Genomic DNA, 26,235 nt, shown 5'->3' on the forward strand with positions numbered 1-26,235 from the left:
ACTTCACTATACTTGAGGAATTTTATCTTCATGAATTCTGAAATGAGCCGGCCTGATACAAACCTCCCAGGCTAATGTGTGGATTGGAAGTTTCATACTTCCTGAATGTTCTGGTGCAGTTTTGGCTACATATTATGAAACTTTTAAAAATGTGTATTTTGAGAGAAAGTCATTAAAAATATATATTTAAATGGAAATTCTTGTGCAAGAGTTCGCTTTCTTGAAAATCAATAATGGCAGATTAGTGCAGCAGTGGGGTGAAACAAGCTACCAATTGAATACATGCAACAGTAATAGACTGATGCATCCGTCCGAACTCTGACTTATATTCATGGGATAAATAAATGTATCTGTTTTTATTGACAGGGGCCCTAGTGGAATTTTGTAGCCATTCTGTGTTAAGAAGTTGCACATATTAGATAACCTGCCCACCCCCCACCCCCACCGTGGTCACATTTGGACTCAGTAAGTTTGCAAAAGGAGGGATTCTGGCCAGCATTCAAGATTCTGTGTTTGTGGCCACTGTGGGGAACATAGAAGGTAAGGATGAGGCATAGGATTTAATAGTGGTAATATATTTACTTTTGCTACTTTCCTAGCTTGCTAGTCAAAGTTTAGTGGTGTAATTCCTGAAAGAGAATTTTTACTTCCTGGCTTTCATTTGCTCCACAAATCAAAGTCCCCATAAACTCTGCTGTAGGATCTATTCATTCCCTGTTTTTATACCTGCAAATGTTTTTGGTTTAGCAGGCAGCTCTTGGGTGCCCCTTTTCCTTAGGATTCTCTGACAGCGATCACTCAAGTTATTGGCTTTGTCTTTGCCCCTCCATTTCTACTGGGTCTACTAGGGTTTTAGAGATCAAGGACCTGCTAGATAAAGAATGGTTCTGGTCTGCAGCATAAGCAGGGAGCTTGGCAATTAAGAACGGAGTAATGTCTATTTTGTATTGAAATGCTGTTTTAAATTAACCAATCACACAATCGCAGGCAGGCAGTTATATTTAATACCACAGTTATTTCTGGGTAGACAGATATAATTTGTGTACTATTCAAACAGCCTTTGAAAGACTTATGAGTTTTGATTATGTGCTGGCTTATCCTCCAAGCTCAGATTTCCAATCTTTTCTAAATACAGCAACTGTGAAATGTAATGACTGAGGCATGTTGGCATAAAACACAGATTTGTCCTAAACTTCCTGATATAATGGATATAGCCTGCTTGCCAGCTGTGTTCTCCCACTTTGTAATGTTTAGCTTGAATAAAAAAATAAATTATAAAAAATACTAATTTGGAGCAGGTACTAGCTATATATTGATATAGTCAGTGCAATGTTGTTGTTTAGTCGTGTCTGACTCTTCGTGACCCCATGGACCAGAGCACGCCAGGCACTCCTGTCTTCCACTGCCTCCCGCAGTTTGGTCAAACTCATGCTGGTAGCTTCAAGAACACTGTCCAACCATCTCGTCCTCTGTCGTCCTCTTTTCCTTGTGCCCTCCATCTTTCCCAACATCAGGGTCATTTCCAGGGAGTCTTCTCTTCTCATGAGGTGGCCAAAGTATTGGAGCCTCAGCTTCACAATCTGTCCTTCCAGTGAGCACTCAGGGCTGATTTCCTTAAGAATGGATAGGTTTGATCTTCTTGCAGTCCATGGGACTCTCAAGAGTCTCCTCCAGCACCAAGTCAGTGCAATAACAAGGTGCAATAACTAAGGTTCTTTCCAGGCCCCTTTCTCTTCACTGTTGCACAGTAACAGTGCAATTGAAGCAAGTTCTTTTGAGATAGTTAAGAACATGTTAAATTTCTCATTGACATCAGTGGGATTTAGATGTGCTTAACTTTGGTTGGACTGTGCTATGAATGTGCAGCTATGACTCTTCTGCAAGGATTCCAAGATCTTCCCTTAAGGTTAGACTTGCATTTTCCTAGCATTCACACTACAGATGTTTTGTTGTGTTGAAATGTTGAACCTTCCCTGTTTAGTGCAGTTGGTACCGATGTGATGTGCGGAGGAATGCAGTCACTCAGTTATCAGGGTGCAAGGGGGAGACCCTAATGTTCGTAAATATTTAGGGAAAACCCCTATTGGGATGGAGGGAGCACCACAAATAACCCAATGAAATCCAAGTGTGCTTAATGTCCACAGAATGCTGACTGGCTGTAGTGGGCTGAGGGTGGAGGAACAGAAAACCAGGGAGTAGATGAATGGAATGGAATGGAGTGGAGTGGAGTCTTTGCAATCTTAAACAGGGAGTTGAGCTGGCTGATAAGATTTTGCCTCTGTTTCCAAGATGCACTGTTAGATGCTGCATACAGACCCAGCCTACTCTCTCACACTTGCTTGCCCAGTCCCGTCGCTCTGTGCCCAAAACATGTGAATGGCTGCGCCTGCCTTGCTCTTCAAAAGGTGGGTTAACTCTATCTAGCTGTGCACCTTGGAGCTGTGCTATGAACTCCTGAACTGTGGAATATGTTACCTAATCTAAGCTACGTAGTGATTTTTGGACTAAAGCCTCCAGAAATAATTGAGCTGAGAATTTGAGTCCAGGTGATTTGAGTGAAATCAAGTGATACAGACAGCACTCTGAGAAGCAAAGATCCACAGAGCACCCCCTCTGATTTTGCTAAAAAGTAGACATGTTGGGTGACTGCTCCTGACAAGGTACAGTCATTTGGGGTTCCCAGGCTGTGGATCCGCGGACCTGCGACTCCTCACCTGACCCTAGCAGCTCACTCTTGGTTGTGACCCTTTAAAAATGTGGGAAAACATTTTAGAGACTGAGCGTACCCAAAGCAATATAAAGTGAAACTGATAAGTGGCGTCTGTGGACTTTGCTTGAAACTTTACCTGGTTCTCACATGCATCAAACCTGGCTTGTTTTCTTTGTTTGATTATGATACACTTGATGATAAGCAGCTGAGTGTGTGATGTTACCATTGAGGAACATGGCAAAATCTGAGGTGAAATTCACATTTTATCTGTGGTAGTATACTGTGACAGTCAGTTTATTTGCGTTAGGGATGAATGGATTTTCCTTGTTCTCTGTCTTTATTATTCAGTGGGCGTGCTCTGCCTTCTATTCCTTCTAACTAAACTCTGGTTTAACTAGGGTGATGTCTAAAATTAATTCTGGAACTGAAGCATGTATAATTTGCCAAAATGTTCCACCCTCCAGTGTTAACAATGATCATAAAAAAATGAGTTCTGTTTTGTTGATAATGCATTGTAGAATACCGTACAAAAAGTATCTTAATCCTTGGGAGAACAGAGGGGAGCTGCAGCCCCAGGACTTTTTTCAGAGCAGGAGTGATGATGCCGTTTGCCAGAACACTAGTGGAATTAATGGAACCGCCTTCCTCTGGTAAGTAAACCAGGTGATGAGGAGGCATTTAAGTTTGTTTGTGACTGATTAGCCTAGAGAAAACTGGTGAATGAGGAAAATAGCAAGGTGGAGGCTTGCTCCTTTACTTCCTTTTCTTTAGCAAAATGAGCTGTTTAAATGCTGACACTTCTTCATAGGACTGTTTGCATTTCAGCTGGCCAAAGATCTTTTGTTAAAGTTCAGTGTGTTTTATGAGTTGAACCTATGCAGTCAGAAGGACACACAACAAAGTTTAATGGAATTTACTCAAGAAGCTCTGTACAGGATTATGGTCATGCTGATCCTAATAAATTGGGTATTGCAGCACTTGGGGGGGTAGTTTATAATAATGGATCAACACAGCTGCCTATGTTTTTGGACTCTCCTTAGGGACATGGAGAAGGGGGTCGTGATGAGCTTCTGCATTTCAACATTTGCCACAACTGTAAATGTCACATCACATCTGTATGGCTTTTTTCCTGATTCTTTTTTTAAAAAAATCAGTAGAGATATAGTACACAGCAGTAATGACTGGGGAATTTGCTTCAGAATAAACTGAAGAATACAAAAGTCTAAAGTTGCTGCAGTAACTTGCAATCAACAGCACCCTATAGAAAATTCAGAAAGAAAGAAAAAATAAAACAGAGGATTCCTACTACATTGGTTCCACTTAAAAAACAAGACCAGTTAACTTGGAACGCCAAAATCTTTTTTGGAAGTACAAGTGGAGCCAACAACAAAATTTTGCAGTGTGGAATGCACCCTGTTCTGGATTCCAGTCCCTCCCCCTGAGTTTCCCTTTCCAAATTTCTCCAAAACTTGGGCCTTCCTCAAGGCTTCGGATGCCTGCATGGGTGGTGCAGTTTAGACTACAAAAGCAATGGCGCTCTTAGCTCGAACTTCAGAAATAGAAGAAATGATGTAAATTAACAGATTTATGTGCTCTAGTGCACTCGTTTAGAATATATAGCAGGTAGAATGCATTTTCCTTTCTTTGTGCTCCCAAGGTTTAAAAAACTGTAGATGATTCCCACAAATGCAGAATGCAACATTTATATTCCTGAGCAGCCCATCTCCATGTCATTTTGGTTCCAGAATTCAGCCTGCAACACCCTTCCACTGGACAATCTGTTTGGCTCCCCAGGTGTCCCCACATGCTGTTGAAATGAAGGTAGTGTAGATTCTCCAACTGACAATACCACAACTGTGTGTTGACAAGCAAGGTGGGATTCATGATAGATCCCTTGAGGAAGATTAGAGCATATCCTTTCACAGTAATATCTCACAAGGTGGATGGGGACTTTTCTGTTTATCTGTGTTCAGCTCACATACCTACAGGATCGCTTTGGAATGCGCTCCCTGGTATTAAAAGAAGAGTATATATTTTTACCTTATGCATTTGGTACATTAAGTACAATGTAGGAGTAATCTGAATTTCACAGGACATTTATAGGGACCTCAAGTGGGAATGTGAAATAGAGACGCATTTAGACTGTGCAAAGGATGTCTGAAAGGGCAATGACTGTAGACAGGAAAAGGGAACTGTGCAGACAAATTAAAAATGGTATTAAAAGTGACAACGGTCAACTGACCTTTTTAATGTCTGCATTTAATTTGTGTCACAGTTTGGCATATTCTTAGCTAAAACCAGCTATCGCAGAACAGAAAGTCTTACCCATATTATTATATTGGTTGATTTAAAAAAGGATGCCATAACACATAGGCAGAGCTGCACTGTTTTTTTGGAAGGATGGGAAGTTTCTTGAAGCTGCCCTGTGGATACCTCCTATAGCGCTTTCAGAACTCTTGTATGCCACTTGATCTTTATCAATTTGGGAAGTGTGCTGGTTCTTATGGATGCTGAAGGTAAGAAGGTGAAATTAAATGCAGCCTGGGACAGGGCCACTATTTCCAACAAGAAAAGGGAATTGGCTTTGGACAAAACCAACTTCATTTTCTTCATTTGAGAATTTACAAGTGGTGCACACCTTCAAGAAAGGAATTTTGGCTACTCCCAGTTGCCCATAACTAATAATTGCCATACTAGAACAGGAAGATAAGCAAGTGACTGCTCTGGTTCGCCAGAAGCGGCTTAGTCATGCTGGACACATGACCCGGAAGCTGTACGCCGGCTCCCTCAGCCAATAAAGCGAGATGAGCGCCGCAACCCCAGAGTCGTTCACTGGCCAGGGGTCACTTTACCTTTAAGTGTAGGAGAAGAGATGAAGAGAGAGACCTGAGGCTGTCACAGAACCTAGAACAGGGGTGCAGAAGTTGTGGCCTTCCAGCTGTTTTTTGACTCTAGCTCCAATCAGTCTCAGAAGAAGAAGAAGAAGAGTTTGGATTTGATATCCCGCCTTTCACTCCCTTTAAGGAGTCTCAAAGCGGCTAACATTCTCCTTTCCCTTCCTCCCCCACAACAAACACTCTGTGAGGCTGAGAGACTTCAGAGAAGTGTAACTAGCCCAAGGTCACCCAGCAGCTGCATGTGGAGGAACGGAGACGCGAACCCGGTTCCCCAGATTACGAGACTACCGCTCTTAACCACTACACCACACTGGCTCTCAGGCTGCATGGCCTATGGTCAGGGGTGCTTAGAGTTGTGGTCCAACAATATCTAGATGACCACAGGTTCCTCATTCCTGGCCTAAAACTATCCTTAGGTAGAGAGGGAATACAATTGTGAGAGCTGATATTCCAACCTGAGCATTCAGCCCCAAATGCAAACAGAAAGACTAGCCTTGGCTGGGGCAAGGGTAGGGGGCAGAGAGCCGAGGTTCTTTTCCTTGACCTTCCTCAGATCTTGTAGCCACAACCTCTGAGGCCTTTAGCTGAAGCTTCCCCTCCTCAAGCAGTTCCCCAAATAGCCTTTACTGTATAGGTAACAATTGAGTTTCAACTTTACTGGATCGTCCCTTCCCCTTGAACTTTCTACCATCTGTTGTAGAGTGAATATGGGATGCTAGCTTGGTAGCCAATTGCCTGCTACCCCACACAAGGACTATTTCCCATGTGGGGTTATTTTCAGGAAAGAATATTGAACGTATAGTTATATTTAAAATGCACCTCCCCCAGAAATGCAAATGGGACAAAGCTACCTTTTCATTAAAGACATTTAAAAGTTTTACTCTAAAGAGATCAGGCAGATTCATGGAATAGAGCAAAACCAAGTCCACATAATATGGCTGTGAGCTAAGAGTAAACCACACGTTGGTGCCAAGTAAGTGTTGGAAATTATTCTCCTCTGCTGACAGTACCCTCATTACTGATTGTGCAAAGTAATTTATCAGACATTTCTTAAAATAAACCATTCGTTTATGCTAATAGGACTTGGCAGGGGGGAAAAATTGGCAGGACTTGAAGTTCATGGTGTTTTGGCTTTTGCAAACAAAAACTACAATAGTTCTGAGCATTTTGAGGAAACCGTTACCAGAGGCACGCATGCAGTTGAGTAAAGCGACGACTAATTGTGTAATTTTGAAATGGGAGGATGGGATATAATTCGTCTGATAAGTTGACATGATAAATCACTTGCCAGAAAGTTGGGATGGATTTCGCCTTTCTGCACTCTGCACTTATTCAGCTTTAGCTATGAATAATTCAACTCTTAACATCTGCCCCATGATTCTTACCTATTTTTTTTTTTGTATCTAATTTTGAATATCTCATTGAACTTTGTTTCCTTTCATGTCTCTCTCTCTCTCACTCCCTCCCTCTCTCTCTCTCTCTCTTTCTCTCTCTCTCTCTCTCTCTCTCTCACACACACACACACACACACAGACTGCATGCTTTGGGCTTGATTACGTCAACATTTACACATGAGAACGAACTCTCAGGGTGTTCAGTGGAATCTTACATGTTGCTCTTATAGAATAGTTCTATACAGAATGACACTTGCCAAAATCACTGTTTGTTTTGTCTGTTTTTATCACTTCTAACCAAATGTTTCCCACTAAAAATGTAATGGTTTTCCAAAAAGAAATCATCTGAAAATAAACTGGCAAAAAACCTGGACTTTGAATATACTGTCCTGTTTCTCCCCACCCTTGAGAGAAACGAAGTATCTAAAATAGACAGATTTGTCCATCCCTAGAAAGAGCCAAAGTTAAAACAAATAGCTGCCTCTGGGTGGCCAGGTAGGTGATGGAGCCTCCTAAGGGCTTGGGATATTGGCCACTCTCAGTGGAGACGGACCCTGATGCCAGACCCCAATGTCTACGAAAGATTAATTTTAAAATCCTTTATGTGAAAATCCCAGTGTGGTGCCATTTCAGAAAATCATATGTGAAGAGTCATTCTTTGGATCTGCTCTTGGATGTATTTAAGATTTAAATTGCTAAAAAGCAGCTTATTTTAAGATCACTTGTTGTGGTTACTTTTTATATAAATAACCAGAAATAGAGGTATGCTTGAAGAAGAACAACATGTGGTTCCCTTCTCTCCTCCCTCCCGCTTTTATGGCACCTCTGATGCAGTTTTTGAAAACATTTTTCCCCCACTCAGTGTATTAAAAAAGAATCCTAATCTGTTTATGATTCTGTGTGGCAGTGGTTTGTTGTTGTTTTTTAGTAGTTCTCTCCTTCCTGCAAAGAATGTTTTTGAATGGCCTTGACATCTAGAAAATTACTGTTCTTCATTTTCCTCCAGCTGTAAACAATATGAGTTTTTTTTTTTTTTTAAAAAAAACACCCTCTGTTATTTACTGGTCAAATAACATTAGAAATGATGAGAGCTTTTATATATATAAAAAGAGAGAGTAGAGAAAATTTATTCTCATTTGTTCCAGCTGTAACTTGACTGTTCACAAATTATGGAGTGAATACTTATATAAAAGGCAGAAACCAAATTTTTTTTTTTGTGTGTGTGTGTATTAAAAAACAGGTCTAAGAGCTGGATTATGTGTTCTGTTCTCAACAGCTAGCAGGGGGAAAGTTCCAGGAGTATGGGTGCATTCAGACACGGGGAATACTGCGTTAGTTTTCCTGATTGCAATGCTAGCACCTCTGCTCCTTTCACACTGCAATACCTATTTCATTATGGAAATGTGACTTTTTGACTGATATAGTAGCAGGTTGCCCTAAATTACATTTGCACTAGCTGGCATGGTGTGACACAGCAACAAATGCCATTGGACCACATTGCTACTGCCCCTCTCTTTCTGCACATGTGCATTTCTGTTCGCCCATGAAAACAGCAGGAAAGAACTGTATGCTGGTATGACCACCCAAAATGACACTGCTTTACACTGTGATTTTCCAGGTTAATGAGGCAGCAAACAGATTATTTTCTGAAATCAAATAACATGGATATGAGCGTTAAACATGCACTATACTGATTTTACAGGTGTGGCTTTTATGTCATGTGGAAGCTCAAGGATAAGGTAGACATTAACAGTCAGGGAGCTGTTGTAGAAATCGAATAAACTGCCATGTGAATGTGGTCTAACCTCCACTTGCCCCCTGATTTCTAGCCCTGGGCCGGAGAGGGGTTTTGTTTGGCCCATGCGTTCCTCAGGAAAACCTGCTCTTTACTGTTGCATCAGAACAAACATCAATCTGTATAAAACCCAGTTGATGTTTGTTCCGATTCACCGGTAAACAGTGGGTTTCCCTGGGGGAAAGTAGACAGGCAAGTGGAAGTATGGCAAAACTCTGTGAAGGGGGTTGATCATTCTCATGTGGAGGCTCAGGAGGGAATGTCAAGGGCTCTTAGTTTTGGCTCAGCACCTTCAAGGTCCACGTGGGGAGCAGCCTGGTGTGTAGAGATGGACACACACACACACCCAGTCTTAAATAGGCAGGTTCACATTGAATTCCAAATTGAACTGAATTTCTCAATCCTACTGTTATGGCCTGTGCATGCTCAAGAATCACATCCCACTTCAGGCAGAGAAGGGAACAGGCCTATTGATAACACGAGCCCCTGAGATTGGCAGGTGGAGTAATGTCTCTGGATCGGTCAAGTCTGCTCTAAATACTGGGAGTCTGGCTTTCTGTTTTGCCTGGTCAATGGAGCAGTATTTTCTGAATGCTCCAGGTCTTCAGGCTCCAGATCTTTCATTTACTGCACTTTTATGCCACCCTTCATAATATTTTTTATGATCCATGATGTATTTCTTTAAATATTTATGGACTGCACTGTCATAAAAATATAGCAAGGTCAATAGCCCTAGGTCTCCCAGATTTTTCTTCTTGTATGGGGAGGCCTTGGAATTGCTATCATTATCAATGTTGCGGGGGGGGGGGAGGGCGTTCCATGGACCTCAGGGGCAGCAGGGCATGTTCAGCCCAACTAAAAATCAGACCAGGCTTGATTTGCTTAAGGTGACAAAAGAAATCTGCAGGAGAAATAGAAATAGGAACCAGATCTCCACCATCCAGCCCTTCCCTGACTCTAATTTCAAGTTGATGTAATTAGAAGAGTTTCCAATGAATCTCTTATAAACATTTCATTTTTCCCCCCTTCTCTGGCTGCATTAAAATGCATTTCCTCAAGAATGTCCAATACACAAGAAAGGCAATTCTCTTCTGATATATGAAACTCCTCTCCAGTAATAAGATATTTAGGGTATTTGAGAAGAGAGGAAATTGCTAAGGATTAGCTTTATAGCACTTGAACATGTCTCTGAAATGCTACTCTGTAAGTCAATAAATAAATAAACAGAAAGAGAAAAACCCCAATGGGATTACGGAGTTCTGTATCCTGTAGTTTATTAAATTTGTCAGCTAAAGCAGTGAGGGATTAAGGCAGTGTATTTAATAATCTAAGGAAATCCTTGCACGAAGCACCTATCACTGGTCTTCATCTCAAAACATGCAAGTATATGGTAGGAAATGAAAACAATAGACCTGCACTAGGAAGTCATCAGCTTAGTATGCTTGCTCAAAGTACTAAACCCTTGGATATTGCTTACTTTAATGTCAACAGTTCTGGCTGACACTTCTTTGGGTGAGAAGAGTCTCCTGCTGCCTGCATATGGCTATTGCTGTGGGGCAATGGAAGCAACTTCCCTCCACCTTCCCCCGGGGCAAAAGTGCTCCTCCAGCACCAGCAGCATGATCCCTGTATAAGCGTAGTGAAAGAGGCAAAGGGCCTGATGAGGAGGAAAGCACCTCTTTGCTGCCCTTCCTTAATTGTAACCACTCTCGCAAGTCAATGGAGGCTAAACCAAATTGCAGCTTTTGATCTAGACCATTTCGTTGGTGATACCAGTTGAATATCTCTCATTTCTTACACAGCGATCCCATGTTTGATCAGTTTCATGTAACTGCTTCATTGGAAAAAGCTAAGCAAGTGATTTACTCTGCTTTTAATGCTCTCTCAGTACTTGGCTTGGCAAGTCCATGCCCAGTGTGTTATTTAAAAGCAAGCTTCTTTCTACAGACCTCTTACCCAACGAATTATTGCAAGCCAGAGACATCACCTTGCCAACAAAGGTCCGTATAGTTAAAGCCATGGTTTTCCCAGTAGTGATGTATGGAAGTGAGAGCTGGACCATAAAGAAGGCTGATCGCCGAAGAATTGATGCTTTTGAATTATGGTGCTGGAGGAGACTCTTGAGAGTCCCATGGACTGCAAGAAGATCAAACCTATCCATTCTTAAGGAAATCAGCCCTGAGTGCTCACTGAAAGGACAGATCATGAAGCTGAGGCTCCAATACTTTGGCCACCTCATGAGAAGAGAAGACTCTCTGGAAATGACCCTGATGTTGGGAAAGATTGAGGGCACAAGAAGGGGACAACGGAGGACGAGATGGTTGGACAGTGTTCTCGAAGCTACAAACATGAGTCTGACCAAACTGCGGGAGGCAGTGGAAGACAGGAGTGCCTGGCGTGCTCTGGTCCATGGGGTCACGAAGAGTCGGACACGACTAAACGACTAAACAACAACAACAACATAGTTTTGCCTGACAGCAACTGGGACTGTGCCCGCACAAGGGCATTCCAGCATACATGAGTTGCTCTTTCTGTGTGTCCATTTCCACGTGCATCTCCATCCACACATGAACGCTTTCCATTTTATGCCTCTGAAATCTTCCTTGATGTTTCCCATCTACACTAGTGGACAGTGCTTGGTGGAATAGATCTGTGTATTTGTTGCTCCTTCCCTCAGTTAATATTTCCCCATCCTCCATAAGTCCCAGAAAACATTGTGGGAATGTCTCTAGGTACGAGTTTAGTTGTGTGTGCTTCTCTCTCCACCCCCTCTCACGCCGTATATGAAATACAATTTTCTGATGTAACAGATTTACACAAAGGTATATCATTCCAAGCCAGGAAACCTGAGGAATGCTGTGGGCACACATACAGGTATTTTTGTGTTTTGAGCAGGCACACTTTCAAATATATATGTATGTTTTGCTATATACCCAATTTGCACAAAAGAGCACTAAAAATGTGTGTGTGTGTGTGTGTGTTGCTCCACTTGTGCAGGTAGACCCCACATTTTTGAAATACAGATTTTCAGTTATATCAGATTTTCACAATAAAAAATGGGTCACTCCAAACCAGGAAAGGATTTGCAGTCGCTCACATGAAAAGCTGCTGTTTCTTTCTTCCCCTTCTCCTTTCTTACCTCCTGTTCCTTCCACGGGCAAAAAATATTTTTATTTTTAATACAACTGGTTTGGTTTTTTTGCAAGCACAGTTCTGCACAAAAGAGCTGTTGTAAAAATAAAAAAAATACTACAAACTTGCCTTCATCAGCAATTGGTGGTAAAGAGTGGGCCACATCATTTCCTTTGGGAAAGGAAACAAATAGGAAACAGGGAGTGTGGTGATAGATGGTACCCAGTGAAACATCACCACACATGTATAAATGTCTGCCCATATAGGCGCATCAGTGCTGCCACAGTCAGATTACATGTAATTTTATACTGAATTTTCTTCCCTTACTAGATTATCTGTTGGTGGGGAAGATCCAAATTTAGTGTGTTGGGGTGGGGGAGCATGGGCTGCCACTTGGATGAGAAGGATGTCATGTGAGGCATAAAAAAATACGAGACACAAGCAGCTTCAAATTAAACCCCAGGGTGGATGAGCCCTAGGTCAGTGTGTTTGGCAGAACTCCATTGGGATTGCCTTTTCTGCATGAAACAGTTTTTTAATTTAGTGAAGTATCATATGCTATTATTTTCTGAGCCAAAAGTGCAACCTTCATTTTCAGAGAAAATGGGCCAGAATTTTGATGTAACACTAAACCTCAGTTGTAGCATAGTTAGGTTTATGAGAATAAGCCTCATCCTCCCTGGAGATCATGCGTTGCATCTCCCTCTTATCCTTCAGTGCATTTGGAAGTTTTTGCTTCTATTTCTGAATAGCTCCATTTTTCTAGATTGTCCAAACTTGGATAGATATACTATGGTTAATTTAACTATGGTTAGTGGAAGCAAGCCAACTTCACACCATGGTCTATGCAGCTGGCTTTGTTTTGGTAACCATAGTTAAGCTTAACTAACTAAAGTTTAGTTAAGCTAAACAGCAGTTAATCTCAGATGAAAGTGAAAGCTGCCGATTTCATCATGGCCCTGTTGGGGCAAGGGAGTGCAACCCAGTGTGAAGTTTGCCTCATTCTTGTAATGCTGAACCATGGTTCAGTGCTAGATCCAAGCCAGGTCAATGTTCGTTTGGTTACTAGATTTTGGGGCTCTTATGTCCTGCTTGTGAACTTCTTTTAGCAGTTGGTTGGCTGTTTGCAGTAGACAAAAGGTTGTGTGAAATGGGTCATTGTTCTGCCCAACATGGCCATTCTTTTGCACATGTTGTAATTCCTTTATTAAGCCAAATGAATGTTCCTTGCATAATTGCACACACTGATCAAGCTAGAAAATATAGCAATTAATAACATTACTTTTAGGACAGGTGATTCTCACTATTCTTACATCTTTGTACTCAAGTGAAATAACACAATTCCCTTCACTATTATAGGAATGTAGTAAATAGCATGAAAACAATTTCCATAGGTGTGAAAATATCAGAGTCTCATTATAGCCATTCAAAATATTTTTTTAAAAAATGTTTTCCATTTCTTGATCCAGATCTGCTTTTATTTTTGTGTGTGGTCAACCTTCAAAGTATCTACACAAAAGCATGCTTTAGAAATTAAACTGGCATTGCATCTTCCAGATTGAATTCAGAGTGTTCTGACACTTTTAAGGGTCACCAGTTTTTAACTGAGCCTGCTCATGCTTGCTTTAAAGCATGTGAACTGTAAAGTACAGTATGTGTACTAAAGTTATAGATAGGTCCACCCTGCAGAGATCTCTTTAGGCCACAAAGAAGAGTGAACAAAGGAGGAGAGAATTTCTCTGTCTAAAATATTGGTGTTCTCCTTGGCTTTTCAGATTAAATGTTCCGTGTATAATTGACAGGTCACACAAAGTGCTGTGTTGTAGTGATGGTGTGGTGGTGGGGCAGACTTGGTATCAAGTTTGGCCACCTGATAGTTGTAGAAATACTGCTTATCATCATCATCATCATCATCATCATCATCACCATCACAACAAAAGCAAAAACATGATATGCAATACAGTAGAAACAGCAGCATCAGTACAGATAACCGTAGGCACACTCAGTGTAATGTGTATTTTGGCTTTCAAACTGTCCCTCTGTGTCCCATGGAGACTGCTTTACATCTTTTAAATCATCTCCATTTCCTGCTATTTCACCACTCAGAACTGTTGCCTTTCAGTTCTTTAGCCTGAAGTGACTTTTGGGTTAGCTCTTTAATTCCACCCATGAACTGAGTACTGATTATGTCATTCAATTGCCGCTTCTCAGAAACCACAGGAAGCAGGAACAGCATGATATGCCTTATCTCTTTTATTTAAAAAATATTACAGGACAAAGCTGCAGGAATAGAACTACAATGCTACAGAATAGAACTGAGCACTCCAGGTAGATCTAAACGCTTTTTATATATCATAGCAACCAATCCTAATAGCAGCATTTTTCTGAAAGAAACGGCAGTGTGCATTTCGCTAGGGGAAAATAACAGCTGGCTTAAAAATTAATTTTCAAATGAATATAATCTGCAACAGGTACATATATATGAGGTGAAGTAATTCTTGGCATTCTTTGATTGATACTGTATCTGAAAACTGGGGAAGTGGGTTGTATTTGAATCCAGGAATGTCACCCCAAGTATTTTATTTTATGATATTTTCCTCTGCGAGTGGATGAACAAGCATTACAAACATGCCCTCCACCTGTAAGATCCCATTATATGGCAGGTAACCAGGGAATAGCCAGTGCGTTAAAATGAAACCTGCACATTGAATCTGGCGGAAGACAGCTGGTGTAGAAATCAGCACAAGAATCAGAGCAATCTGCAAAAGGCATCTGAGTTCACATTAAACATTGCTCTGTGCTTGCTGAGTTAGAAGGGTGGCTCTGAACTTTGCACGTTTTTGTAGAGGTGAGAGCTGCCTTTCATTTTCCTCCTCCTCCTCCTCCTCCCATCTGCTTAACGTCTTGGCTTTCTGCAAGCAGGCAGCCATGTTCCAATTCAACTAAAAGGGTCAATAGAGAAGAGAGTGTTTGTGTCCTTTGAGTTTTATTGTTTCACGGTACAATTTACACATTTTATTAGGCTGAAAAGTGTCACAAGCCTAGCCCTGGAGAGGCTGAACCTGTGGAACAGTTTCAGGGAAGCAGGTCTGGCGCTTATGGCAAGAACAGGAAACCCAGGGGGCAGGGAGTGTGTGTCCCTTTGAAAGCAGAGAATGTGGAAACAGGAAACTAAGGTGGTCAGAGACAAGGCCCTTCAGAACCCTGGACAGGTCCTAGGGACCATGCAGCTTGTTCCAGGGAGTGCTTGGTGTTCGCTGAGCCCTTATATACTCCCAGGGCCTGACTGCACCTCTTAGATTTTGCCTCCTTGATTCCTTTGGCTTGGAGCCTGACACTTCTCTTCTGTTTCTTGCTGGGGTGCATTGCCTGTGGTGGCAAACGGGCTCAAATGCTCATGGGTACTTTTGGGGAAAGGTGTTGGCTTCCCTCTGGTATCTTTTGCAGGGGCTACATTCTCTAGGGATTCAAAATTGAGGATGTGTGATTCAGTAAGTTCCAGGTCACTGGCAGAGGCTCATTGTCAAGACCCTGAAGTAACGTGTCTGGGGTCTCTTCTGCCAGCCCTCCTGAGGCTTCTGCTAGCAAGCTCCCTCCTGAATAGGTCACTGCAGGCACTCCAAGTCATGGCATCATCACAGCTGAATCATTAAAAGTGTCTTCAATATGGGATGCCCCAATGACTTTCGAGGTGTGAGACTGTTGGTGGGACCCTTTTATCAGTGAAGAGTGGATAGCATGGGATGTCCAAGCTGTGGCTGCATCCTGGAGTCTGTGCATCCTGCTGTGGTGATTCATCCAAGCAGACCAAGCCACATGGCACATACAACAATTCAGCATCTGTTTCTTTCAAATGAGGTCAATAACAAGCACAGATGAATGTGTGGAACAGGGAACAAGAGCACTCCATGCTGCAACAATTTCTTACATATCTGACTTGTATTATCTAATGCTGAATCGAGAAAGAATATATATGTAGACAATGCTCTCCATACTCTTTTATGTGTTCTAAACCTTGGGCAAAACAGGTGTTATATCCAGAGTTTATCTTAAGAGATATCTTAAGAGATATGCCTCATCTGTCACAGAATCATGGAAGAGTTGCAAGGGACCATGAGGACCATCAAGTTCAACCTCTACAATGCAGGAATCTTTTGCCCAACATGGTGTTTGAACCCACTATCCTGGTATTAAGAGTCTCATGCTCTACCAACTGAGCTATCCTTTGAAAGGAAGTTACTGATCTTCAGTCTAATGCTTTCTCAATTGAGCTATTTTGGCCATGTGTTAACTGTGAACTATACAGAAATTTATTATAGATGGAGAGACACATTTCAAGAGACACAGCATTGCCAGAAAGAATGGCACACACACACACACACACACACACACACACACACACACACACACGGTCAAGTTCTTCCACTCTGGCCTTGATTGTTTTCCATGTGCCTGGGACAAGGTCAGCTGGGAATCGCTGAGTGGAGGACATATTGGGTAAGGAGAGGGGTGGTGAGAGAGAAAGGGTAAGCCAGGTGAGGGGGCCATGACTCAAACAATTGATGGTTGTGCCACGTGCCAGCCTCTAACCAGAGGAAATGTGATAGCTCTGTCAGCCAGCCCTCAGGTCTGTCGATGCAACCACTGAATGCTAGGTTAGCTTTAAATATGGTCTCCCTCTGAGAGTGGGGGATTTGTCACCTCTACAGAGGTAGAGAACCTATTAGCATGGTCTGTCCTCAGGGACTGATGAATTCAGGTGGCTCTGCGGGATTTTCCGGCTAATTTGACCCGTGGTCCTATTAAAAGCCCAGTTAATCTGTGCAATACATGGATGGCCCAGGTTGGTGGCATGTTCGCCCCGGGCATCCTCTCCCGCTTGATAGAGCTTAACTGGCTTCTTGGCATACAGCAGAGCTGAAGACAGTGAAACCACCTGGGAGATGCAAGTGAAGAAAAACTCCAGACAAATGCAACCAGTACAAGTACGTGTTCATTAGTGCGCCTACTCAGTGGCAGTGAAGACAACAAAGAAGTACTTTTGATATAGCCTCACTATGCCACCCAGCAGAACGTTTCTACATTTAAAGAGCAATCCAAACCACTAGTCCACCTTGCTACAGGGGGGCTTGGAGGTGTTTGTCTGCCCAGTCCTTCCTTGAAATCCTGTCCTCCAGTGGCAAGAGAGCAGTACTACCAAAATGATTGTTTACAAAGCTATTGTACTACCAACCTTACTATATGCTTGTGAAACATGGACCACTTATAAATGCCATCTCCAGCCCCTCGAAAGATTCCATCAGTGGTGTCTCCAAAAATTTTTACACATCACTTGGGAAGACAGGCAAAGATCACCAGTGTTGAAGCAATGATTTTTCAACATCAACTAAGTTGGACTGGTCATGTTGTGCGGATGCCTGATGATCGTCTTCCAAAGCAACTACTCTATTCCAAACTTAAAAATGGAAAGTGTAATGTTGGTGGTCAGCAAAAGGGGTTTAAAGACTTTCTCAAGGCAAATCTAAAAACATGTAGTATAAACACTGACTACTCGGAAACACTGGCCTGCAAGTTCTCCAGTTGGAGAACAGCCTTTACCAAAGGTGTCATGGGCTTTGAAGACACTCCAACTCAGGACGCAAGGGAGAAACGTGTTAAGAGGAAGACACGCTTGGCAAATCCACACCGTGATCAACTCCTGCCCAGAAACCAATGTCCCCACTGGATCCAGAATTGGCCTCCACCGTCACTTACGAACTCATTGTTAAAACCATGTTTATGGAAGATAATCTTACTCGGCTACAAGTGATAGCCAAAGAAAGAAAAAGACTACCAGCCGGGAAACCCTACTAGTGAAGAGCATCCCAGTGCAGCCCCCCAAATGGCAGGCAGATGGAAGGTAACATGGGAGGATCATTGTCATTGGTAACGAATGGAAACCCCAGAAACAGGATGGGGAGGCAGCATTGAATCACCTGGATGCAGAGCTGTCGTCTGATGACACCAGGCCTGATCTGTGCCTCTGCTGCCTGGGAGCTGGTACTGCAAAATGGTCTTCCCACCCTAAGCAGCAGGACTGTGGATGAGGCAGTGGCTGTGCTGCTCTGTTGAGTCCTGCTGTTGCTGGAGAGGGGTTTCCTCACCTGCACTGCACATCTTTGGCTGGACCTGAAGCAGCACACATAGCAAAAAACATGTTGTGTAGAGGGTGGTGAACATAACACTGGGGTACACCGGGGAGGGTGGAGTACAAATAAAAAGTTGTTGTTGTTGCTGCTGTTGTTTGGGAGTATTTTACTCCAGTGTGTTCACACATCATAGTGGCCTTTTATTGATAGTTGAAGTAAAATGAGGTCTGTAGCATCCTTGAAGACAATAAATGCCAACCATTTTTTTGCTGTGATTTGTATAGAAGCGAAAGGCTCAAATCCGACAATCTTACAAAAGGAAGATGCATTAGCAAAGCGGGGGGGGGGGGGGAGGAATGACACATCTTGGAAAGAAACATCAAGTCAAATGTGAAACCCACAAGTGCAAGTGGCAAAGGATGAAAGGTGCTGGGGTGTGTGGGAGGGAGGGAGGTGCTGCTGATGCTCCCAGACTGTCAACGATGGAAAAATTCTCTTTAAACCAAGCACCTGCTGCTTACGACTAGAACTTCAAAATTACTAGCTCGAGTAAGTTAAAGCACTTTACTTCACAGGGAAAGTGGGGTGGTGGAGAATAGGAAGTAGTCCAAAGCATCCAGGAGGTGGAAAAAGTCAAGGCGAATGGGGAATTGCATTAATGAAACTGATCTGTGCACATTTGAGATGGAATATTGCTTATGCATGGCTGGTTCCAATCTGATTCTAATTTATACTCTCAAGCTTTTTAGTTGTCTTCTTTCTTGGATGCAGAGTCGGCCCCCACCCCACCCCACCGTCTCTCTCCCTCTCTGGATAGCTTCCTAGCCTTATACTTCATTCCTCTCCATGGGTGTGTCTGGTTCTTACATTTCACTTTCTCAATATTCCTGTAGCTTTTATGGGTGAAGAAAGAGGATTCCTGACTTCTTCTTTTTTTTGCTTTTCACAGGATAGAATGAAAATCTCTGGTAATATTTACAGCCACAAGAACGACAGAAAGAGGGCCACTCTGTTGTGCTCACACTTGCACACTTGTGCAATTTAAACCAAAGGCTGCTTGATTGAAGAGACTTGAGTGCCCCATACTGCTTTGATATTCCCAACCTCAGATGAGCTGAATATCACATGACAGGGATTGGCAACAGACAGTGGAAAGCCAACACAATTGCTTGCCCTCCGTACTGTGTTGGTATTGATCACATTGTCAGTTTGTAAATTCATCTGAATAGGGTCCAAATGTGGAATTTGCCCCTTTCTCCCGCCCAAATCCTAATGCTGACTGTTCTTTTAGGAATTTAAAATTAAAATAAAACAGATGATTGCTTGGAACGGAAGGCAGCAGAATTGCAGCAGCCTCAGATAGCGCTCTAGCTACCACAAGCTGTAAGAGGCAATTGCACCAAGGTATCAAAACTGGCATTGGGTGCTGTGCAAACGAGGGAGTCATGTGCCACTGTCCTCAACATTTTCTGGGCAAGGCGATTACGATGGTGGCTGTCTGCCAGTTGTGCACATGCATGGATAGGGCAGATTATCCAGACCCACTTCAGTCTGGCTTTAGACTTGGATTTCGCAATGCAATAGCCTTGGTCTCCTTGACTGATGATCTTTATCAGGAGTGAGACATGGAGAGTGCAACCCTGTTGGCTTTCCCTGATCTCTTGGTGGTTCAACACATTGACCAGTGTATGACTTCAGTAAGCCATAACCCAATAGCCTTAAGATTGGCCTGTTGGGATGCGTTTTATCCCACCCAGGGCTCACTGCCTCAGGTGGCAGGATCCCCAGGGACAGCAGGTCCTGTCTCCAAGGAACGCTTCTTCTTCTTCTTCTTCTTCTTCTTCTTCTTCTTCTTCTTCTTCTTCTTCTGCTGCTGCTGCTGCTGCTGCTGCTGCTGCTGCTGCTGCTGCGCAGTCCTTGGAGGCCAAATCTGCTAGCCTAGTGTTCCTCCTTGGCCAATAGGAGGTGCTGCTGGTCTCCTCCCATCCTTGTTCTCAGTGTAGATCTTCACCCACCCCTTCCCTGATGGGGGGGGGGGCACCATTTTGTGGTTTGATTCAAGTGTCAACATGTCTTAGGCTAGTCCTGTGTGGCACTAGCTGTCATGGGCCAGGAATCAGCTTCACCTGCTGAGCAGCAACCTGAAGGAGCAGAAGGCAGTGACTGCACCTGCTGCTGATCAGCCTTCTTCTTCCTGATGTGAACCAGCTGGCTCCAGCTTTCTTAAGCAGGGTTTCCAGCCTCAGACAGTTGCTGCTTTCTTGACCCCTGGACCATTTGACTATGTGAGCTGAGATACTCCTGCCCTTGGGACTGGACTGAACCTTGCATACGGACTCTGCCCCAAGACTTGGCTGATTGGCTGGCCTCCCCTGCCACTGAGCTGCACAGGACGACGATGCTACTGTTCAAAGACTGTCCAGAAGCTGCAGCCAGTGCAGAGTATGGCCGCCAGGGCAGCAAGATCAGACCATGTGTCACCAGTCCTTTCTCAAAATACGCCTTTATTAAGGATTTCACCTGGATTGCCATTTGTTCTGATTGCTAAGTAGCAGGTTTTCCCTTGGGGAGGAGTGGGGCAAGGGGGAAGCTGCTTGGACCCATGCCTAGAAAGTGAGGGTCAAGCAGAAAACCTCTGAGACACACTCTTAAGAAAATGCAGGGGGAATACTAAACTGAGCAGTGGCCAACCTAGTAGCCTTCTCTCGGAACTGTTGCATGGGAAAGGGAAAGCTGCCCCTTAATTGATCGTTTCTAAGTTCTAGGCTGGGGGCAGAAGTAATTCAATAAATCACATGCAGAACTGAAATAATATATTGTAAAATTCTGAATAATCATTTTTCAAAGCAGTTTGCAACAAGTCTGTTATTTATAATTTAATGCTTTAACTCTTTGTCTTGGGAAGGTCAGTGCTTTTATTCCTGCATGTACACACACATGTGGCAACTGGAATTAGTCTAGGCAATTAGGACACTTGGGGCAGCTCTTGGTGCCAGGGCTATGTTTGGTCCTGGTCCCTGCCTTTGCCCTTGTACTCTTTCACCTCAGAAATCTACCATAAAAACTCCTGGACTGTTTAACCTTTTAAAAAGAAAGACGTCTTTAATCCCCCTGGGACCTCGCATAGCAAAAAGATGCTTGCGCTGTCTTATCTGTCTTTTATATCTCATGTTTTAATGTGTTCTGTGTCTTAACTTTATGGTTTGTTTGGCGCCTGGGATGTTATGGCAGAGAGGCGCCAAATAAACAAAATTTATGATGATGATGTGGATTTCAAGTACTAGGGAAGGCGGAGACAATTTGGTACTATACGTATAACTGATATAATGTTCATTTGACGCCTTGTGAGACCCTGGCGATAAAGCAGTATCTGGAGCAAGTGTCTTAGTAACTTGCTAAAGAAGTCAAAATATAAATATTGATTTACAGGACTTCACATATAGCAGAGTGTGTGTTTAGGTCTTTCTTGTGGAATGCTTACTGCTTTCTCCAGAAAAAATATTCTAAATATGTAGTACAAGGTTAGTTTTTCAAGTTAGTTTTCCAAACTCCCTCCCTCTCTGTTTCATGCCTTCAGTTTGTATGGCACCTTTAGAGAGTTGCATTGGAAACATACATAGGCTAATAATTAATAATAAATTGAAAATAAATAAATAAATAAATAAATTTATACCCCACCCTCCCCAGCCAAGACCGGGCTCAGGGTGGCTAACACCAGGTATAAAAACAATTGATTAAAATACAACTTAAAAACAAGATTCAGTACATTAAAATGCAGCCTCATTTCAGTAGAAACTCAAATCAAAAACTTTTTGGGGAGGATGAAAACGTCAAATCTTCACCAAGGCCAGCTATCCAGACTGGTCCTACATGGGCCAGAAAAAGCCAGAGAAATCCCCAAATAGTAGTTGCATCACAGAAGGAGGAAGGAAAGAGGGGGAGGGGATCAAGTTGATTCCAAGCCAAAGGCCAGGTGGAACAACTCTGTTTTACAGGCCCTGCGGAAAGAAATCTGATCCTGCAGGGCCCTGGTCTCATGAGACAAAGTGTTCCACCAGGCCGGAGCCAGTGTTGAAAAGGCCCTGGCTCTGGTTGAGGCTAATCTGACTTCCTTAGGGCCTGGGACCACTAGGGTGTTGCTGTTTATTGACTTTAAATGGGCCATACTGGGAGAGGCGGTCCTAGGAGTACTAGGGTCCTAGGCCATCCTATGCATCTAGTCTCAAGGAGGTTATAAGTTAAGATGGACAATGGAGAGTAACAGAAGGTAGGGGAGAATGGAAATAAATGCTACCACTCATACACGGGGAGAAAGGTGGCGCCATGTACACTGAGACGCTTCCTCTTGATGGTGACAGTGGGCAAGAAAGGAGGAAGTTGTTTAAGGGAGCAGAAAAGCTTTGGTAATGCAAAGCTGGAAGAGCAGAAGTCACGGGGCAGAACAACAAACAAGGGGAGGAAGGCAGTTGGACTAGATGACCCTCAGGGTTGTGTCCAACTCTACAATTCAATGATTGTAATTGCATTTTATTGCATTGTATTATATTTTATATGTAAATCCCTTTGATAATTCATCAGCGAAGTGAAAAGCAGTATATGAATTCTCTAAATTAAAATGAATTAGGGCTGGGGAAACAGTTAGGATGTCATTAATTCAACCCATCTTAGGTCTGTGCAGAACCTCCTTGTGCGCTCTGGTCCATAAATTGAGGACCAAAGCTCTAGGTGACATCACAAGTACAAATACTTAATGCTGTTTTGTGCAAGTTCACTTTCACATGCTAGTCATAATAGCGACTAATAATAATAGTCATAATCCCCTCCCCCTCTTTTCTTCCCAATTCTGTATTGCATGCAACACTAATGTCTCACAAAAAATGAAACTGATTTGTAGAAAACACAACCTGAAAAAAGACAATGCACATGCTTTTGTAAATTAAGAAGTCTTTAATAACGCCCACCCCCTCAGGCAATCTTGCCCCTGCTTGCATCAAATGAAAAAGAAAAAATAATAGCTGGTGGAGCCCATTCTCAAAACTGGCAAAACTGCCATTCTCAAAACTTGCATATAAAGCAAACCTGCTGTTGTGGAACTTTTGATTAAGGCTGATTATTATCCTTATTTACTACTGCCAAGGTTGGGTACAACTGTAATATTTCTAAATGCACATATATAGGATTCCATTGTTAGTTTGCTTTTCATTTGACCAGTTTAATCTCCAGAGGTCATTTATTTGCAAGATGGTTTCCTTAAAACTTCAAAACTGATAGTGGCATTTGAGCAATATAAGAATGCAAGCCCCAGCCACTTTAGACAATGAATGCTGGCATTTACCAATGCTCAAGGTGAGAATTTATATTGCATTGAGGGTCACTAATATAAGACTTTGGGGGTGGGGGGGAGGCCAGTCAGCTAAAGATTAGGAATTTACAAACAGCTCTGAATGAAAGGGACTTGAAATGACAGTCCATCTCAATAGTGTTGCCTTTGACTATTTAGGAAAGCAGTTTGAAGGATTGCAAATTGACTAGTTCACGTAGTTCAACATGTAGTCTACTGGTGGGTTTGTGTGAGCTTTTAGTAAGAGCTAGTAAGTAGACTTATTTCTTTAAACTGCCATAAGGTGAGAGGAGTGTGAGATGCAACTTCCAGAGAAGTAGTCATGACAACCTGTTGCAGCAAAAAACAACACATTTATGATGACAGAGATTTGGGCCAAGAAAAGTAAAGAGTAAAGGGACCCCTGACCATTAGGTCCAGTCATGGACGACTCTGGGGTTGCGGCATTCATCTCGCTTTATTGGCTGAGGGAGCCAGCATTCGTCCACAGACAGCTTCCGGGCCATGTGGCCAGCATGACTAAGCCGCTTCTGGCGAACCAGAGCAGCGCACGGAAACACTGTTTACCTTCCCGCCGAAGCGGTACCTATTTATCTACTTTCACTTTGACGTGCTTTCGAACTGCTAGGTTGGCAGGAGCTGGGACTGAGCAACATGAGCTCACCCTGTCGCGGGGATTTGAACCGCCTACCTTCTGATTGGCAAGTCCTAGGCTCTGTGGTTTAACCCACAGCGCCACCCTGGATGCAAATCACTGCTCAGTTATGAGTAGATCATTCGGCTGGATCCAGACTAAGTTAGTAGCACTTAGGTCTCACTGCGATCAAGGAGGCTTAGCAATGGAAGGTGGGGGCATTCCGGGGGGGGGCATAGAAAATGAGAGGAAACAAGAAATGGTCCTACTCACTATCAGCATGCATCTGCCTCCCCGGGAATGTATTTATTTGTTAATTAAATTTGTATCTCAATCTTCCTCCCAAAGGAGCCAGGGGCAGCACACACTATTAATTTTTTTTTTAAAAACAACAACAACTTCAAAACAACAACACACAAACAAATCCAAAACAAATTTAAGAACAGACACCAGTGAATTGTATATTTACAATAAATGTATACAAGCTTGTCTGTGCTCTTGTGCAGTTCCCATTCATTTTAGTGCGCCCCTTGACAGAAAAAGGATGTCCCTATTAATTGATTTCAGGTTTTTTGCAGTGGCAACCTCATTTCTGACTCATGGAAGTTTTCATTTTTTGCCCTGTGGAATTTTTCATCACTACACATTATGAATAATAATTGATAAATGCACAAATAACATTCCAATCCAAGTTGCAATCTCAAGGTTGGATCGTAGGAGAATGGTCTGTTGAATGAAGATTCTGAACATGTTATGCTCTGAATCTGTGAACAGGCACAGCCCCTTTTCATTTACCAAATCTGATTTATTATATGTGTACAAAATGTCCTTCTGGAACTCGTGATGGAATAATGGAAGTGGAATTGTAAACATAAAACCTGAAAAAATTATTTCCACAGCCACATAGCCAGGACTGAACAACTTTGTTAGCAGCCCTCGTTTGCTAAATCCCTAGACTGATTTAAATATTCTGTGGGGGCTGATAAAAAGAAATGTAATTTGTATAATATGTATCAGTACAGCAAATACAGAAGAGGGATATGGGCATTTCAGTAAGTAGTCACCAAGGCCTGCTTTTCATTTAACAGTGAAAACACACGCAGCACTCTTGTGATTTAATTCCTTTCTGAACTTCGATGGAAATATCTGGTTGGAATGAAGACATATCAACCAGCTCTGAAGCAGTGGCTCCACAAGTTCATGAGTCTGGCGTAGAGCGAGATCTTTGTGTACTGATCCATATGATCAAGAAGCATTGTTTACCAGACTCCTGCTTAAGAAATTGCTGCCTTCAAAAACTTATTTATATGTTCTGCCACAAAAAAAAGTGGAAGGTTTGATATTTTTCAAGTTGTTTATAATAGCTGATTTGGTTGAAACTGTCAGCCAAGCAGCCTACTTTGTGATTGGTGTTACATCTATGTCCCAGATTCCTCGATATCTGTCTACTTTATCAGCTGCGTCGCATAGATTCACATTTGTTAGAGCCAGATTTAATGTGTTCCCCTCAAATGTGCTGAGCAATAGATTCTCTAACGGTAAAACCTCTGTTTTATGCGCATGTGACAACAAATCAATAGAATCCCTTTATCATATCTTGTTTAATTGCCCCTTATACATTGTTCCCCGATCAAGGATACTGAGTTCAATCATTCTGGAAATTGCTGCTAAACCACCTGAATTACATCTAGCTTATGTACTCCAGGACATTGACTCTTATAGAACATTACAGGTTGCTAGATTCCTGATTTCAGTTCTTTCATATAAAAGACTTCATGGAATGCTGCATGATTATTAAAAATCCAGTAAACTCTATGCACCATCTTTATCTTCAAGGCCATAACACGGTACATCTAGAGATTGTAAGTAATGTGAAGGAGATTATGCGCTGAAATATTTTAGTTGAAATTTTAGATTGTAAAATCATATTTTATCTATTGATTTGTTTTACCTTGTGGGCTTATAGCCGAATAAAGTATTATCTATCTTTGTGATTGGTGGTTTCAGTTTCCCATTGCTTCCATCCTCTTTGGATTGATGCAAACCTTCATCTACATCACTCAGTGTCTCATCACACAACATCTCCTGAAAGTAGCGCCTTTTGAAATAATGAAGGGCAATGTGAAATCTCTGGCTTTTGACTTGTGTTGGTTGTTTCACCCATGCAAATCACATGAAAATCTTGTCGAGAGAAAGAGAAAAGC

General features: G+C 42.5%; 1 protein-coding gene across 6 annotated transcripts in view; it reads left to right on the forward strand.

The window, feature by feature from the left end:
* The window catches only part of SUGCT (succinyl-CoA:glutarate-CoA transferase), a 287,447-nt gene that overhangs the window by 257,002 nt on the left and 4,210 nt on the right, over window positions 1-26,235 (forward strand). The window contains exon 14 of one of the 6 annotated variants that reach the window (XM_077916528.1): window positions 14,202-14,256. The exons of the other annotated variants lie outside the window; for them this stretch is intronic. Within the exon in view, the coding sequence (XP_077772654.1) occupies window positions 14,202-14,256 (55 nt within the window). The remainder of the gene's footprint in view (window positions 1-14,201; window positions 14,257-26,235) is intronic. 6 annotated transcript variants of the gene reach the window in all.

Source organism: Podarcis muralis, chromosome 12, assembly GCF_964188315.1.
Source record: "Podarcis muralis chromosome 12, rPodMur119.hap1.1, whole genome shotgun sequence".
Lineage (NCBI taxonomy): Eukaryota > Metazoa > Chordata > Lepidosauria > Squamata > Lacertidae > Podarcis > Podarcis muralis.